Below are 13773 nucleotides of genomic sequence, written 5' to 3'. Positions count from 1 at the left end.
CACATAAAAATGTAAAAGGTTTAAGGCATATATTATTATTATTATTTTTCATTTTTTATTATATTTTTTATTTTTATGTTTCTTTAGTCTTTTATTTTTAAATAAATAATTAAGGCTTTGACATCAATAGTCATATTTCATATCAAGATTAAATGTATAGATTTTAAAATATCAAGTATGTTGATAACATTGCATATTCAATAATGTGATTTTGTTGTACTCGTCATTTGAATAATCTTTACCTTTTTACCTTGATACTCATTAGTCATTGACCGACTGATAAGATCAGTGTAATAAATCATACATATTAATTGAACAATAGTCAATCTCCACACAAGTATTCACATTAACATATTCTTATGTACAACAATAAATCATAACTAAAGGCAAAATACTCAAACATATATTCAAGTAGCAAGAGGACGGAAAATAAAATTACATTGATTTTGTTTGAGTGTGAGAACAACCATTTGCCTTTTCCATTTTATTCATGACTTTTTTTTTAAAAAAATCATAAAGAAATTTGTTTCATTAATTTTTTGTTGTCGGTATTGATAATATTAATTTTCACTATTTTTTCTAATAATTTTATATAAAAAATTATTCTTTTAACTTTTGAATTATCTATTTTGTGTTTAAGTAATTGGATATGAATTATAAGAGTAATTTTTATTATTTAATTATTTAATTATTAAATAAAAATTATTTGGATTAAGAGAAGTAAAAAGAGAATTCATATAAGTGTAGAAAGAAAATCCAATATTATGTTTACAAATAGTAACCGATATTGGACATTATATATTCAAGTATAAAATTGGAAAAAAAATTGTTGTTATAGAGTTGGATACTACTTATCTTGTGTTAGATGTTACTTTCCAATCATGTTCCATATTTGATGTTACTTGGATCATGCTTAGCCTCACCTCAACATAGATGTATACTTTTTGTTTTTTCTTGTTTTTGTATGCATACCTAATGTAGAATAGTTGGCATTGGACATGTTTTTGTTAACACGAGGCTTTTAACTTGTTTTTCCTCTTTTTGAGAGAATTTTACATTCTTCACATGATTTTAGACTTTTGGATTGCTACTATTTCCTTGAAGATCTCCATTCTTCTTCTTGTACTCTTCATGACAATGGAGTTAGATGTAACCAATTGATTTTTCATGTAATTTGTATTGATTATATATGTTGATATTTTATTTCTATGTTTAATTCTTATTAGATTGATTGACCCTAACTTAATATTTGATTCATTAGGAATTGAAAGAAAACACACAATAATACTTGCATGTAATTGTCTTAAATCCTTATGGTGAACAAATGTTTTCTTATTAGGTTCACAAAGATTATTCTTAATTAGGAAACTTATGTTCATCCTATATTAAGATGTTAGGGATTAAATTTATCAAGTTTCTTTTAGGATTAATGGTTTTTTTGTTTCTTGTGATAGAAAGACATGACGCTTGAATTCGTGAAGAAAATAATGTGAGGAACGAAAATAGTATTTCTTTTGTTACTTTTCCTACAAAGTAAAGAAAAGTTTCAAAAATTAATAGGTTATGTTATTGTAAATAAATATAATAAAATATTAAATTATAATCTATATAATAATAAATAATTAAAATAAATAATATTATAATAATAAATAATTTTAATTTAATATTTTATGAAATAAATTAATAACATATTTAATTAATAAAATTTATTATATATTTTTATATTAATATGTAATATATAATTACTAAATATTTATAAATATATATTATTTTTATTATAATAAAATGAATAATTAAAATAAGCATGTTAAAATAATAAATAAAATAAAATAAAATAAATTTGTTTGTTTAAATTTTTATAATTTAGTTTAAAATATTTTTATTGTGAAATATAATTTTTTTTATTATTGTTTTAATAATTTTTTTTAATTTAAATTTCATTTCACATTTAATTTACATTTTTGAAATTTTATTTTTTGCATTAAATTTAAGAGACTGTGTAATATTGATTTTTTTTACTTGAATAAACTATTCACCTACACTAAAGAATGGGAACTATGTACCCTTTACGTTTTTCTTACTTAATTTATAGTCTATTTTGTCAATGTTAATCAAAGAAAATATAACATATTTTACATCAAAAATTTATTCATTATTAAATACTCATTACTACTAAATATTAATATAAATTTATTCTAGGAAAGTCTTTTAAGAATACTCAAATTTACATAATGGAAAACCAACAATTAAATAATGGTAAAAAAAACCAGTGATTAAGTTATAGACAAAGTATTATATATATTCTAATCTAATAAACTAATTATATATTAAAATAATTAAATAATTATAAATAGAGCTTCAAATAAAATAAAAAAAAATAGATGAATCATATCTAATATATATTTTAACTGTTAAAGTAGTCTGTGAAGCGTGTAAAAATAAAGTTAATCTGAGCCAAGTATTTGATGGTACCGTAGTACGGATATATGCTATTAATTATTACACATATGTTAAGTTTGATTTGGTTGTAATTAGCTAAATCCAAAATGATGTAGACAGAAAAGTCAAATAGTATTTAGGCATAAATTAAGAATGTTTTTGGTAAGAAAAACAGAGTAGCTTTTAACTATTATATATGATTATGTTCTGTTGTCTTTTTGCAGCAGCTAAACCCAAACACATGCTACTCCTTCAGCTGCTGTTGTTTAAATTCAGAAGAGAAGTAGGTTGCCTCCTGCAGCAAGGTCGAATTATTTATGTGTTCATGTCCGAAGGATCATGCTTCTTCAATAACATTGCTTTTTAATCTTCACCATTATCATTCAAATACACAAAAATAAAATAAAATATTAGGAAGAGATATGGACAAAGCACATCTACAGGGATTTGGGGCCATGTGAGATATTCCACTACGGTCCCGACACGCCAATTAAGATCACATTTTTAATTCCTTATTTATTACGAATAAAGACTAAAGAAGCATATAGACAATAATCATCTATATGCATTATCTTTACGCATTCTTTGGTGCATTGTATTCTTCTTTCCCAACTTCTTCTTCTTTCTTATCATTCCAATATCAATTTATATAATATCCATTTTCTATATCTCTACCCCAACCACCCACCATTTCATTTTTCTAGAAAAACTATTATTTAAAACAGACCCACATCCCTCCCTATTAAAAAATTCATCCAAAATTCCATACAATTGTTTCAAAGCCCAACAACTAAATTCAATTTTTCAACTCGAGAAATGCTAGCTATCAAAAGCCCAAGATTGTTGTTTGCTTTTAGTCTTCTCTATTAATACTCTTCTACATCGAGTTTACATGAAATTCTATATTTGTCGTGTTTATGACATAATAGAAAAAAAAGAGTTATCGTTAAATATACCATGGAGTGTTATATTTAAAGTTAAAATAGTAAGTGTTGTTGACAGATTTCAGAAAATAGATTTCACTATGATTTAATGTGATTTTACTCTTATTTTTCAGTATTTAGAAAACTTTCATGCAGTGCTTTGGTTTATTAGAGATAGATGGTATAAATGTTTGAATCTTTTGAGAAGGCAATAGATTGTAGGCTGAATATAGGTTTTCTTAATTGGAGCATGGGTTTTGCGTGGCCCATTGTTTATTTCTACTATTTTTCTTTCTTTATTTGTAGATGATTGTTGGGATTCTATTATTCCATAATATACCTTGCACGAAGCAATTTCATAAAAGAAATCGTCTACATCTCACGTGAATTATAATCATAATTGATATATCAATTATAAATTGACAATAATAATTTGTAGATTAATTAAAATAATAATTGAATTCAATAATATAAAAATTTACTTATTATGATTGTGATGAGAATCAGAAAATGAAGTTTTCAATCAAAAAACAGATTAACGAATAAAAAAATATAATAAAAATAGAGGAGAGCCTTCCACCACACTACAACGAATATTTAAAATAGGTATAGCTTTGAATAGTCTTATTCTGTAATTTCTTACGTAGTTTGTAGTTATTTATTTATTTATAATAATTAGATTATTCTGGGTTAGAATAAGGATGCTCCAAGACGACTTCGTGGTAGAGAAGTCTACCGTCCACATTTAGGATAAGAATGACGCAACACTTAAATACAAATTCTTTTTAACTTTGTATAGTTTTTTTAGTTTTTGTAAGAATGTTGCTTGCTTTAGTGGAGTTTTTCTAAGAGATCTCTCATCCTTTTGCTTTCTTATAATATCAACAAAAGTTTGAAGAGATTTTTCAACTTAGCCATCCATATATCAACATTCTATCTTATAATTATTTCCTTTTATATCATATTTGTTTTTATCGGATATTGCTTGTTTCCTTCCATTTCTGGCATATTATTTTTATTCTTGTTAAGAATAAACTCGGCCATAGCCATACCATTTTTTCTTCTTAAACTGACTAAACTTTGTTACAAGATAAACAAGACTAAATCCAACAAGTCTTCAAAAAGGCTTTTAATTTAAGTGCATTTGTTTTAAAGTGATATGCAATATCTTCATGTTATATTCCCTGAAGTTTTCTTTACCCAACTGTTTCTTTGAAATAAGGTTTTGCAAGGAACTTCTTATCCGTGTTTATGTTTTCAGTACCGAAATATTTTTGTAATGGATTTTCTCATGATTTGATTTCTCCACTTCCTTTTTCCTCTTATTTTCATGAGTTTTTCTTGATTAATAATTTTATCTTTTATGTAGACATGAAAATGTTTAAATTTTGAACATTTAATATTTGACATTGTCATATTTTTATTATGTTTATTTCTTATTTTTATTGATATTTTTATTTATTACTTTTTAGATAATTAAGATTTTATTTAATAATTTGATAAAAATAAATATTTGGTTTACAATAAAAATTAATATTATCGACCGTTAAAATTCGTCGATAATGTGTAGAATTTGTTAGTAAATTAGAATTATCAACAATAAAAAGTTCGTGGATAAAATTGTTGTCGGTAAATTCGCCGGTAAATATCACGATCTGGTTCATCTTTTTTCTTCGCTCTCCTTCTTCTTCCGTTTTGTTTCATATTTTTTTTTCATTTTTACCAATACATAAGATTGAATACATGAAAGACAATGATAAACTTTGGTGTTGACCAAACTTAGAGCAAAGCATGCGGTGGTGACAGTGTACGGTAGTGGTACTGTGAGGTGGTGACAGTGTACGGTGGTGGCACTGCGTGATGGTGGCAGTGTGCAGTTGCATTGTTTTCATGAAAGAGAAAGAAAATGGACGACCTAGCTAAACCAAGATGAAGGCGACCTGATTGAATGGAGTAACGACCTTGTTGAACAGAGATGAAGGCGATATTGATTTGTAGCTGCAATGGAGTGGAAGAGAAGAAAAAGATGGAGTAGATGATGGAGAAGTAGGAGAAGAAGAAACTCCCTCGCACAAATAAGGAAGAAATGTGTGTGAGAGAGATATATATACACGGTCTCGCGGATAAAGAGAAAAATGGGTAGAAAAATTCCCACTCTCTTTATCGACGAATTTTCCTTTGGTAATGTATATTTCATTTACCGAGGGTAAGTAAAATAATGAGCGGGAATTTTCCTACCTATATACCAAAGAAAAAATCCATCGTTAAATGAAATAATGGATGGGAAAATTCTCGTCCAATTTACTGACAAATTTATTGACTGATTTTTTCGTGAATATTGTATGTCTCATTTACTAACAGATTTATCAATGAATTTCGTGGGTAATGTATATCTCATTTATCAATAGATTTACTAACGAATTATTTCGTCGGAAAGTGCAATATGCATTATTGACAGAATGATCTGTCAGTAGAATCCATCGATAATGTTTCTATCAATAACAAAAAAATTGAAATTCGTCGATAAGTCTAATTTATGGACAGAAATATATCTGCCAGTAATTTCAAGATTTTTTATAATATTGCTGATAAGTAAAAGTAACTAGAGATTAAAGATATATTAACAAAATTAGTTACTGATAGAGTTTCTTACTTTGTACAAAATCAAGACCAGTTCATCTAGTGAGTAGTGTTTAATTCGTCTAATAAGTTGTGTGTTTTGCTAAATTTATAAATAGAAGACATTACACAGTTAAAAATAATACTTTCGAAGAGAAAGAACTTGATCTAAAAGAAGAGAAAAAGTAAGACCTGTTCGGGAGGTTGGGAGCATTCATCATTATTCATGGGGTTGGATATAATATATCTGAACTCTTTATGACTTTTACAATTCACTATATTTATTTTTCATTTTGCTTATGTTTTATTCTCGTTCTTAATTTTATAATAATTGATTGATTTTATATTTGTGAATATTTAATTATTGGATACGATGTCACAACATATATTATGATAGAATAACTAATAGATTATGAAGATTTAGTCATTAATCATTCTAAACATTTGACTTTAATGTATAATACAAATCTTTGGTAAAAATATATAAGGGATTATGATTTTTAATATTAAGGTTTAGACTTATTTCTAAAAAATTAGGGCTTGTTAAATAGTGGTGTGAAGGCTATGGTAGGAATTAGTGGTATATTGCTTAGTGTTTTCACATTGAATTTAATTAGGAAAATCAACTCTCGTGAAGTCTTTACCATATATTTCATTTAATCAATTTCAATCTTTTCTAGAAATTATATTTATTTTATTCACAAATCAATAATTTTCATTTGGAATCAAAGTTTTTTTACTAATCCCTAAATAATCATAATTTTCAAAACAATACGAGTTTCTTGAGAGAGACATTTGGACTTATATGCTTTACTACTTGTACGATTTGATATATTTATTAATATAACAAGTTTTTGTGGTTGTTTGGTGACTAGGTAAGAACTTTGAATAATAAAAAGTATTTATTTCTAATAAAATAATTTGATAAACTAAAAAATAACTAAATTAATGAAATTAACTATATTAATGAAATTAACTATATGAAAGAAATTTCACTGAGATTAGATTTCATGTATCAAATAAATATGAAAACACTAAACAATATATCTGTAATTTTTACTCTAGCATTTACCAAGTCTTAATTCCTTAGAGGCAAGTCTAAACCCTAATAGTAAAATCTCTAAACTCTTAGATAATTTATCAAAAGTTCACATTAAGTCGAGATATTCAAATGTTTAAAATAACTAATTGATTACACTTTATGTCAAGAGGCAAACTATTAATTGTTCTATCTCAATAAAATAAGTATATTGAATAGTAAAAATCATAAAAAGTGAAGATATATTACGTCCAACTTAATGGAATTAGTTACTCATATACATTTTGAACACTAGAAATATGAAAAATAATGATTATAATGGGTGACTTTAGCTGGCCTCTAGAAAACATCTTTGTCGTCTTTCTTTCTCTACGGCTAGTTTCCTATTCTCCAAAAGAATGATATAAAACTCTATAAAGTTTTCTATTTAAAGATTTTCAGAACGCGGTTTGGAGAACTGCACATCAAATCTCTCTTCCATTGAGCGAATGGATCAAACTAGACTGGGCTTTGAATTTGAAATTAAGGTATCTAACTCTAATTAACTTATTCTCTTGTTCATTCAATTATCCTAGTTTGTTGATAATTTTCTTAAATCTTTGAGATTTTCATTTTTATACAAAATATTTCACAAATAAAGATCAAATATTTTTATTTTCAAAATTATTAAATAAAGCTTTATTTATTTAAAAAATGATAAATAAAATACCAATAAAAAATAACATAATAAAAACATAATAATATCAATTATGCTAGAAACATATCTCAAGCTCATGAACTTTTTATATTTTAAAATAAATTAATTTGCAAGTAACTTTGGTGAGATATTATTTCAATTAATTAACATCAGAATATATAAATAAAGAAATATGAGCACATTTACATATGATTGAGTAACTGAGTTCATGAATATAATAAAAATACTTTTATTATATCTTTACAATAGAGCGCGCACACACACACTATATATATATATATATATATATATATATATATATATATATATATATATATATATATATATATATATATATATATATATATAAACTCTCAATCTATCATTAATAATTTGAGAACTTGACCTATTTATTGACAAAATAAAATTGTCCATTGTATTTCTATTTATCCATTATAAAATATAATTATTTTCTAATTATGATATATTAAAGATCACATCCCAATGTTCGATTAAGAATCCAGCCGTCACTAATTTTTCCTTCCACCACTAATTGATTCCTCATGCCTTGTGTACTTTTGTGTATTAACATGAATGTTTTATTTTTCCGGTCCAAATTTTGCCCAATTCACTTTCAAGTTCAACACCATTCTCAACACAGAGAATCTAACAAAGCCAAATCTTTGTCCTTTTGGTTTAATTTCCTGGAAAGAAATACTTCCAGCAACCTCTCTCCTCTATCTCAAATAAATCAACCTTACCATATAGTTAATGAGGAAACGAAATAATTGATAAAACGCTCCTTGTTATTCATTTGAAATTTGCCAACTTTCTCTGCTGTATTGTTGGAGCTCTTCCCCAGTATGATGACTTCTATCATAGCTTCCCATGTTGAGAGAGAGATAGGTCTAACAAGATGATATATTTTTTTACCATAGTATGCTTCATATTGTTCATCACCCTATTCAACAACACACAGTACTATGGGTCCTCTAATGCCACTACACAATGATAATTTCGTCTTCATGTTCATGTTAGCCGTTGACCCATTATCGGTTTGATGGCTCTTCTATTCCTCGTTAGACTTTAAGAAAAAGGGAAGAAAAGTTCTAACATCAAGATTTTTAAAACCCCATGTGATTCAATATAATCACTTTTTTTTTTCAAAGAAGCAGTCTTCACGTTCTACTACTACCTATTAATTATTTATTTCTTTTACTGCGAAACTTCCCTTGGTTCTATATAAATAAGAAAGAGCTTGTTAGAAAAGAACACAGCTAACAGAAAAACTCAATCCTTGAACTATTGCTTCTTATTGCTTCCCACGCCATGGAAACCAATTGCAACTGCAACAAGGGCTTCGCGGACAGTTACATGTTGTTGAAGCCCGAGAAAGCAGGTTACTTTGATCTTCTCCGTATCTTAACTTTCAGAAACATTTCGCAAAGGAAGTTTGTGGAAAGCCATGCAGCGGATGATTTCAATGAAACTTTGGGTCATCGATGGCTCATATTTATTTCTATTTTGGCTCAGAAGCTTTTGCAGCTTGTGGCTAAACCATTGTCACTCTTTGGAGCTGGCGTTGAGCTTTTTATCAACTTCATTGCACTCAATGGTGGCGTATTCAGGCTTCTTCCTAACTTTTTCAAAGGTTAGGCCTTCTTCCTAACCTCTCTGTTAACATGTTATAAAATTGGTAAGAAAATTCCAACCTCTAAACAATTTTATATAAACATGAATTTAACTTAAATGATTTCGATTTAAAATAAATAAATGAACTCTCATAATTGATTTTTAACCTGAAATCAAATATACTTATAAACATTCAAATTTCGACACGAGATTTTCATAGCATACTTGGTATAACCCTTGCTTTGTTTTAAGAAACAAATTAACACTTTTAAAACTTGATTTGACCCTCGATTATTGAGATGTATCGCTTTTAAGAGATAAAAAAAAAAAGAGAGCAAGCAATGTAGCCAAAGTGAAGAATCAGAGCCATTAGAATTAATTCCATCGGAGTTAGAATCTAGGGTCCTCCAGCTTTGCACTATTCTGGGTCAACGGGTGAATGAATCCTAGTTAGAAAAAAAAAATCGTTACATATATATAAATCTAGTAAAAATAAAATTAAAAAAAAAAGTCAAGCAAAATATCTCTATATTTTTTTAAGGTCGTAATTATATTAGGATTCTAGTTTGACCGGTCAAATCAAGTAGGCAGAGCTTAATAGTCTCTACGTTTTCAAGCTTAGTTTTTTAGGAGCCCTGTTTAACTTTTATTTCAGGTTCTTCGGATTCCTCGTTAAATTGGACCAGGTCTAAGTTGGCTGTTCTAACCACTTTAGTTATATTTTCACTCATTTTATAAACAAAATATTTAAAATAAAATCTAAAATATAAAAAGTGATACTATAATTATTTATGTAAAAACCAAATTACGAATGTAATAACAGCAGAAAAAAAAAATTAAGAAAAAGCGCGCAGGTATTGTGAGAGATAAAATCTCATAAGTTTGATGAGCTTTTTGGTCGTGGAAATATGATTATGCCATTTAATGTGTGTATATATTGTAAATAAAAGAATATATATTTATATAAGCAGGTGCATTGGTCTTTCCCGATCCTAAATCAGAAAAGTATTTGTCTTTAATCGGAAATTTGGATGTGCGAGTAAAGTTGGATGCTACGCCTGGAGATTTTAAGTACTATCCTGCACTTTCTATGATGGCTTCCAAAGCATCCTACGAGAACGAAGCTTTCCTTAAAACTACTGTGGAAGATAAATGGAAGGTATTAAATAATTATTTTGTTCATGTATAAATGATTAAAATGATTTTTTTTTAACATTATGGAAATTTAATTTTATGATTTAATAAGCAGTTTTTCAATGAAAAAAAAATCCTTCGCTGAGTTACATAAATCAACTAAACAAAATTGACCCTAACAGAATCGTAAACGTTAAATTGTTGCCTCTCGGATCCTTTTATCCTCAAGTTCATTTTGACGTGTCTCTAATTAATTACATTTGTTTTCTGATTTGAATTTAACAGATGGAATTTGTGGGACTTTACAACTGCATGAATGGTAAGAACTCAAACCATATCCTACACTTTTCAAATTAAATTCTAACATATTATAGCCAAAATTCTAGAATTTGAATAGTATTTTATAATGTTTTAAGTTTAAAAATATCATAAATTACATCATAATATAATATTTGTTATGTGAAAAATTATTTTTTTAAAATTAGTTTTTGAGAATAAGATCTTGATTTCAAAACCTACTTATTTATTTATATAATTTATGTATATTTATCTATTAATATTTTTCTATACACAGCTTAACATCTCTAATATCTCATATTTTAAAATTTTATTATTAGTTATGACTGATAAAAATAAAAGAAAAAGAAAAAGAAAGACTAATAACTAGCAGACGTTTTTAATTCAGAAATTTGATATGGAGAGTTTTGAAATTGAACAAGTCTCGTACAATTAATTTAACATGGTTAGAATAAAACATCGATCCTTTTAACGTTTAGAATGTTTTAGTAATGTTTTTGACTTGCACTGGCAGAGTATCAAGGAAAGACGACAACTCAAGTGTTAATTGTTTTGGATAAGCATGAAGATCAGCAGACATATGTTGTAGCTTTCAGAGGAACGGAGCCGTTCGATGCTGATGCATGGTGCACTGATCTGGACATCTCCTGGTACGGAATTCCCGGCGTTGGAAGAATGCATGGTGGGTTTATGAAAGCCTTAGGGCTACAGAAAAACGTTGGATGGACAAAGGAAGTTGGAGAACGAGACGAGAGTCTTCCTCCCTTAGCCTACTACCTCATCAGAGACATTCTAAGAAAAGCTTTGAGTGAAAACGAGAAAGCAAAGTTCATAGTGACAGGGCACAGTTTGGGAGGAGCACTCTCAATACTGTTTGGGACGATCTTGTGTTTGCACCAAGAGACATTGCTGTTGGAGAGGTTGGAAGGGATCTACACCTTCGGGCAACCAAGGGTTGGAGATGAAGTGTATGCAAAGTATATGAAACGAAAATTAAAGGAACATTATGTCAGGTATTTTAGGTTTGTCTACTGCAACGACCTTGTTCCGAGGTTGCCCTACGATGATCAGGAAATGATGTTCAAGCACTTTGGGACATGTCTTTTCTTTAACAGGCGCTATGAACTTGAGGTATATGATAGTTATAATTGTTATTTAATTACAAAATAAATAATCAATCTTATATTTTAGTAATTGTTGAGAGTGTATTTATATTTGTATTTGAATGCAGGTTCTTGAAGAACAACCGAATAAGAACTACTTCTCACCGTGGTGCGTTATACCTATGATGTTGAACGCAATCTTGGAGCTGGTAAGGAGTTTCGTTATTGTGTACCAAAGTGGACCTTATTACAGAGAAGGATGGATTCTGTTTGGTTTCAGGGCTATAGGGATAGTAATACCTGGTCTACCTGCTCATTGTCCCCAAGATTACATTAATTCCACTCTTCTAGGAACCATTGAAAAGCACTTCAAACTAGAGTGATGAGTGAGCATCAAGAAGCATTAGTTCATGTTTTATAAGTCCAATCTGAATCCAAACAAAAGGTTTCAATCCGGATTATAGGTTAACTTACTACAGTTCTTTCAATTGTAAATTCCATTATATTTGGTTAATATATAACAATGCTAAGTTTATTAAGTTTATATGTGTAACTGTCAAGTTAGATTTAATGGCAATTTAACTTCACACTATACATATCAATTGATATGTTATATGATAAATATCAGCATAAAAGTCTATTTTTAACTTCACACTATATGTGATAACTACGTAGCATCTATGTAATATTCACCAGTGCAATAAACGGAAATGACATCGGTTAGTTTCGCTTATATGCACCGGTTCTACAACCGAAACATATAGAGGCGAGGTAAAAAGGATAAGTTTAATGCCTCGGTTCTGAATCGGGTCAAAAAGGGATCGGTTTTCGCCTCGATTCTCTTTTGAACCGAGTCAGTATCTTAGAAAATTCAATAAAAAAATTTCAGAAAACTGCTGAACCATTTTTTGGGTCTTTTCCTCAATCCTTTAATACAGCAGCCATGTCTCAATATAGAATTCGAACTCAAGCATTTTCAGTTATAATTCAAAAACACAAACCAACTCCAAAAATCAAAATAAGGATACATCACAGAGCAGATAAAACCAAAAATCAGAAAATCAGAGTAAGGATACATCACAGAGCAGATAAAACCAGCATAACAAATGGAAAAAAATGAAAGAAAATCCTCATTGACGTTGCCATCCTCGGCCCCCATTTTCCACCATAATAGTTCAAGATAGCTCCTTCCTTCTCCCCCATTTCCCAGTACAAAAAGTCACCTTTTCAATTGGTAGAACCCAGCCGTCATCCTCATTGACGCTGCCATCCTCGGCCTTCGAAGCGGAGCCGGACGATCCCACAACAGCTTCATCCACGGTGGTTGAGGGCTCGGAAGGGGGCTGGACCGGGTGCTAGGCCAGCGGCTCCACCACTGGCACGGGCCGCACCAGGCGGTCCACGAACAACACTAGATCTGAGATCGTGTCCGCTGATGGAGTGAGATCGCGTCCGGTTTGGTGGCGATTGGTGGTGGGGTTGGGGTTGCGAGGTGGGAGGCGTGACGGGTTGGGGTTGCGGGGTGGGAGGCGTGACGGGATGGGGTTGCAGGGTGGGATGCAGCCATGGCTTTCGGCAGCGAAAACGGAGCGACGGCGTTGAAGGAGATGTGGCGACGGCGGAGCAACGGAGTGGTGGCGACGGAGAGGCGGAACACGGAGTGGTGGCTTTGAGATTTGAGCGAGAGAGAACAGAGAAGAAGAGGAACTGTGAGAAGGAGATTTGAGCGAGAGAGAAGAAGAGGAAGAGTGAGAAGGGTACCGTGAAAGCAAAGCAACGGAGCGGCGGAGCGGCGGAGTGGTGGCTTTGAGATTTGAGCGAGAGAGAAGAGAGAAGAAGGTGAGAAGGAGATCTGAGCGTGAGCGAGAGAGAAGAAGAGGAAGAGTGAAGGAGATCTGAGCGAGAGAGAAG

General features: G+C 29.7%; 1 protein-coding gene across 1 annotated transcript; it reads left to right on the top strand.

The window, feature by feature from the left end:
* The first annotated feature begins 8985 nt into the window (after window positions 1–8985).
* On the top strand, window positions 8986–12428 carry LOC124833312 (triacylglycerol lipase OBL1-like). Its single transcript, XM_047307764.2, has 5 exons — window positions 8986–9347; window positions 10300–10487; window positions 10748–10781; window positions 11274–11890; window positions 11991–12428. Exons 1-5 carry the CDS (start codon window positions 9026–9028, stop codon window positions 12243–12245), a joined length of 1416 nt encoding a protein of 471 aa, XP_047163720.2. The 5' UTR covers window positions 8986–9025; the 3' UTR covers window positions 12246–12428.
* Window positions 12429–13773: the final 1345 nt, after the last annotated feature.

Source organism: Vigna umbellata, chromosome 1 (assembly GCF_029865625.1).
Source record: "Vigna umbellata cultivar VRB3 chromosome 1, Vumbellata_1.0, whole genome shotgun sequence".
Lineage (NCBI taxonomy): Eukaryota > Viridiplantae > Streptophyta > Magnoliopsida > Fabales > Fabaceae > Vigna > Vigna umbellata.
Note: the sequence above shows the minus strand (reverse complement) of the source record. Positions and strands in the feature narration are given on the sequence as shown.

Bases quoted from the DNA above. Each gene is read 5' to 3' on its own strand.
- LOC124833312 (XM_047307764.2), top strand. From the start codon at position 9,026: ATGGAAACCAATTGCAACTGCAACAAGGGCTTCGCGGACAGTTACATG. The intron at 9,348-10,299 runs GTTAGGCCTTCT...TTATATAAGCAG, and splicing joins TCTTCCTAACTTTTTCAAAG to GTGCATTGGTCTTTCCCGAT. The intron at 10,782-11,273 runs GTAAGAACTCAA...TTGCACTGGCAG, and splicing joins ACTTTACAACTGCATGAATG to AGTATCAAGGAAAGACGACA.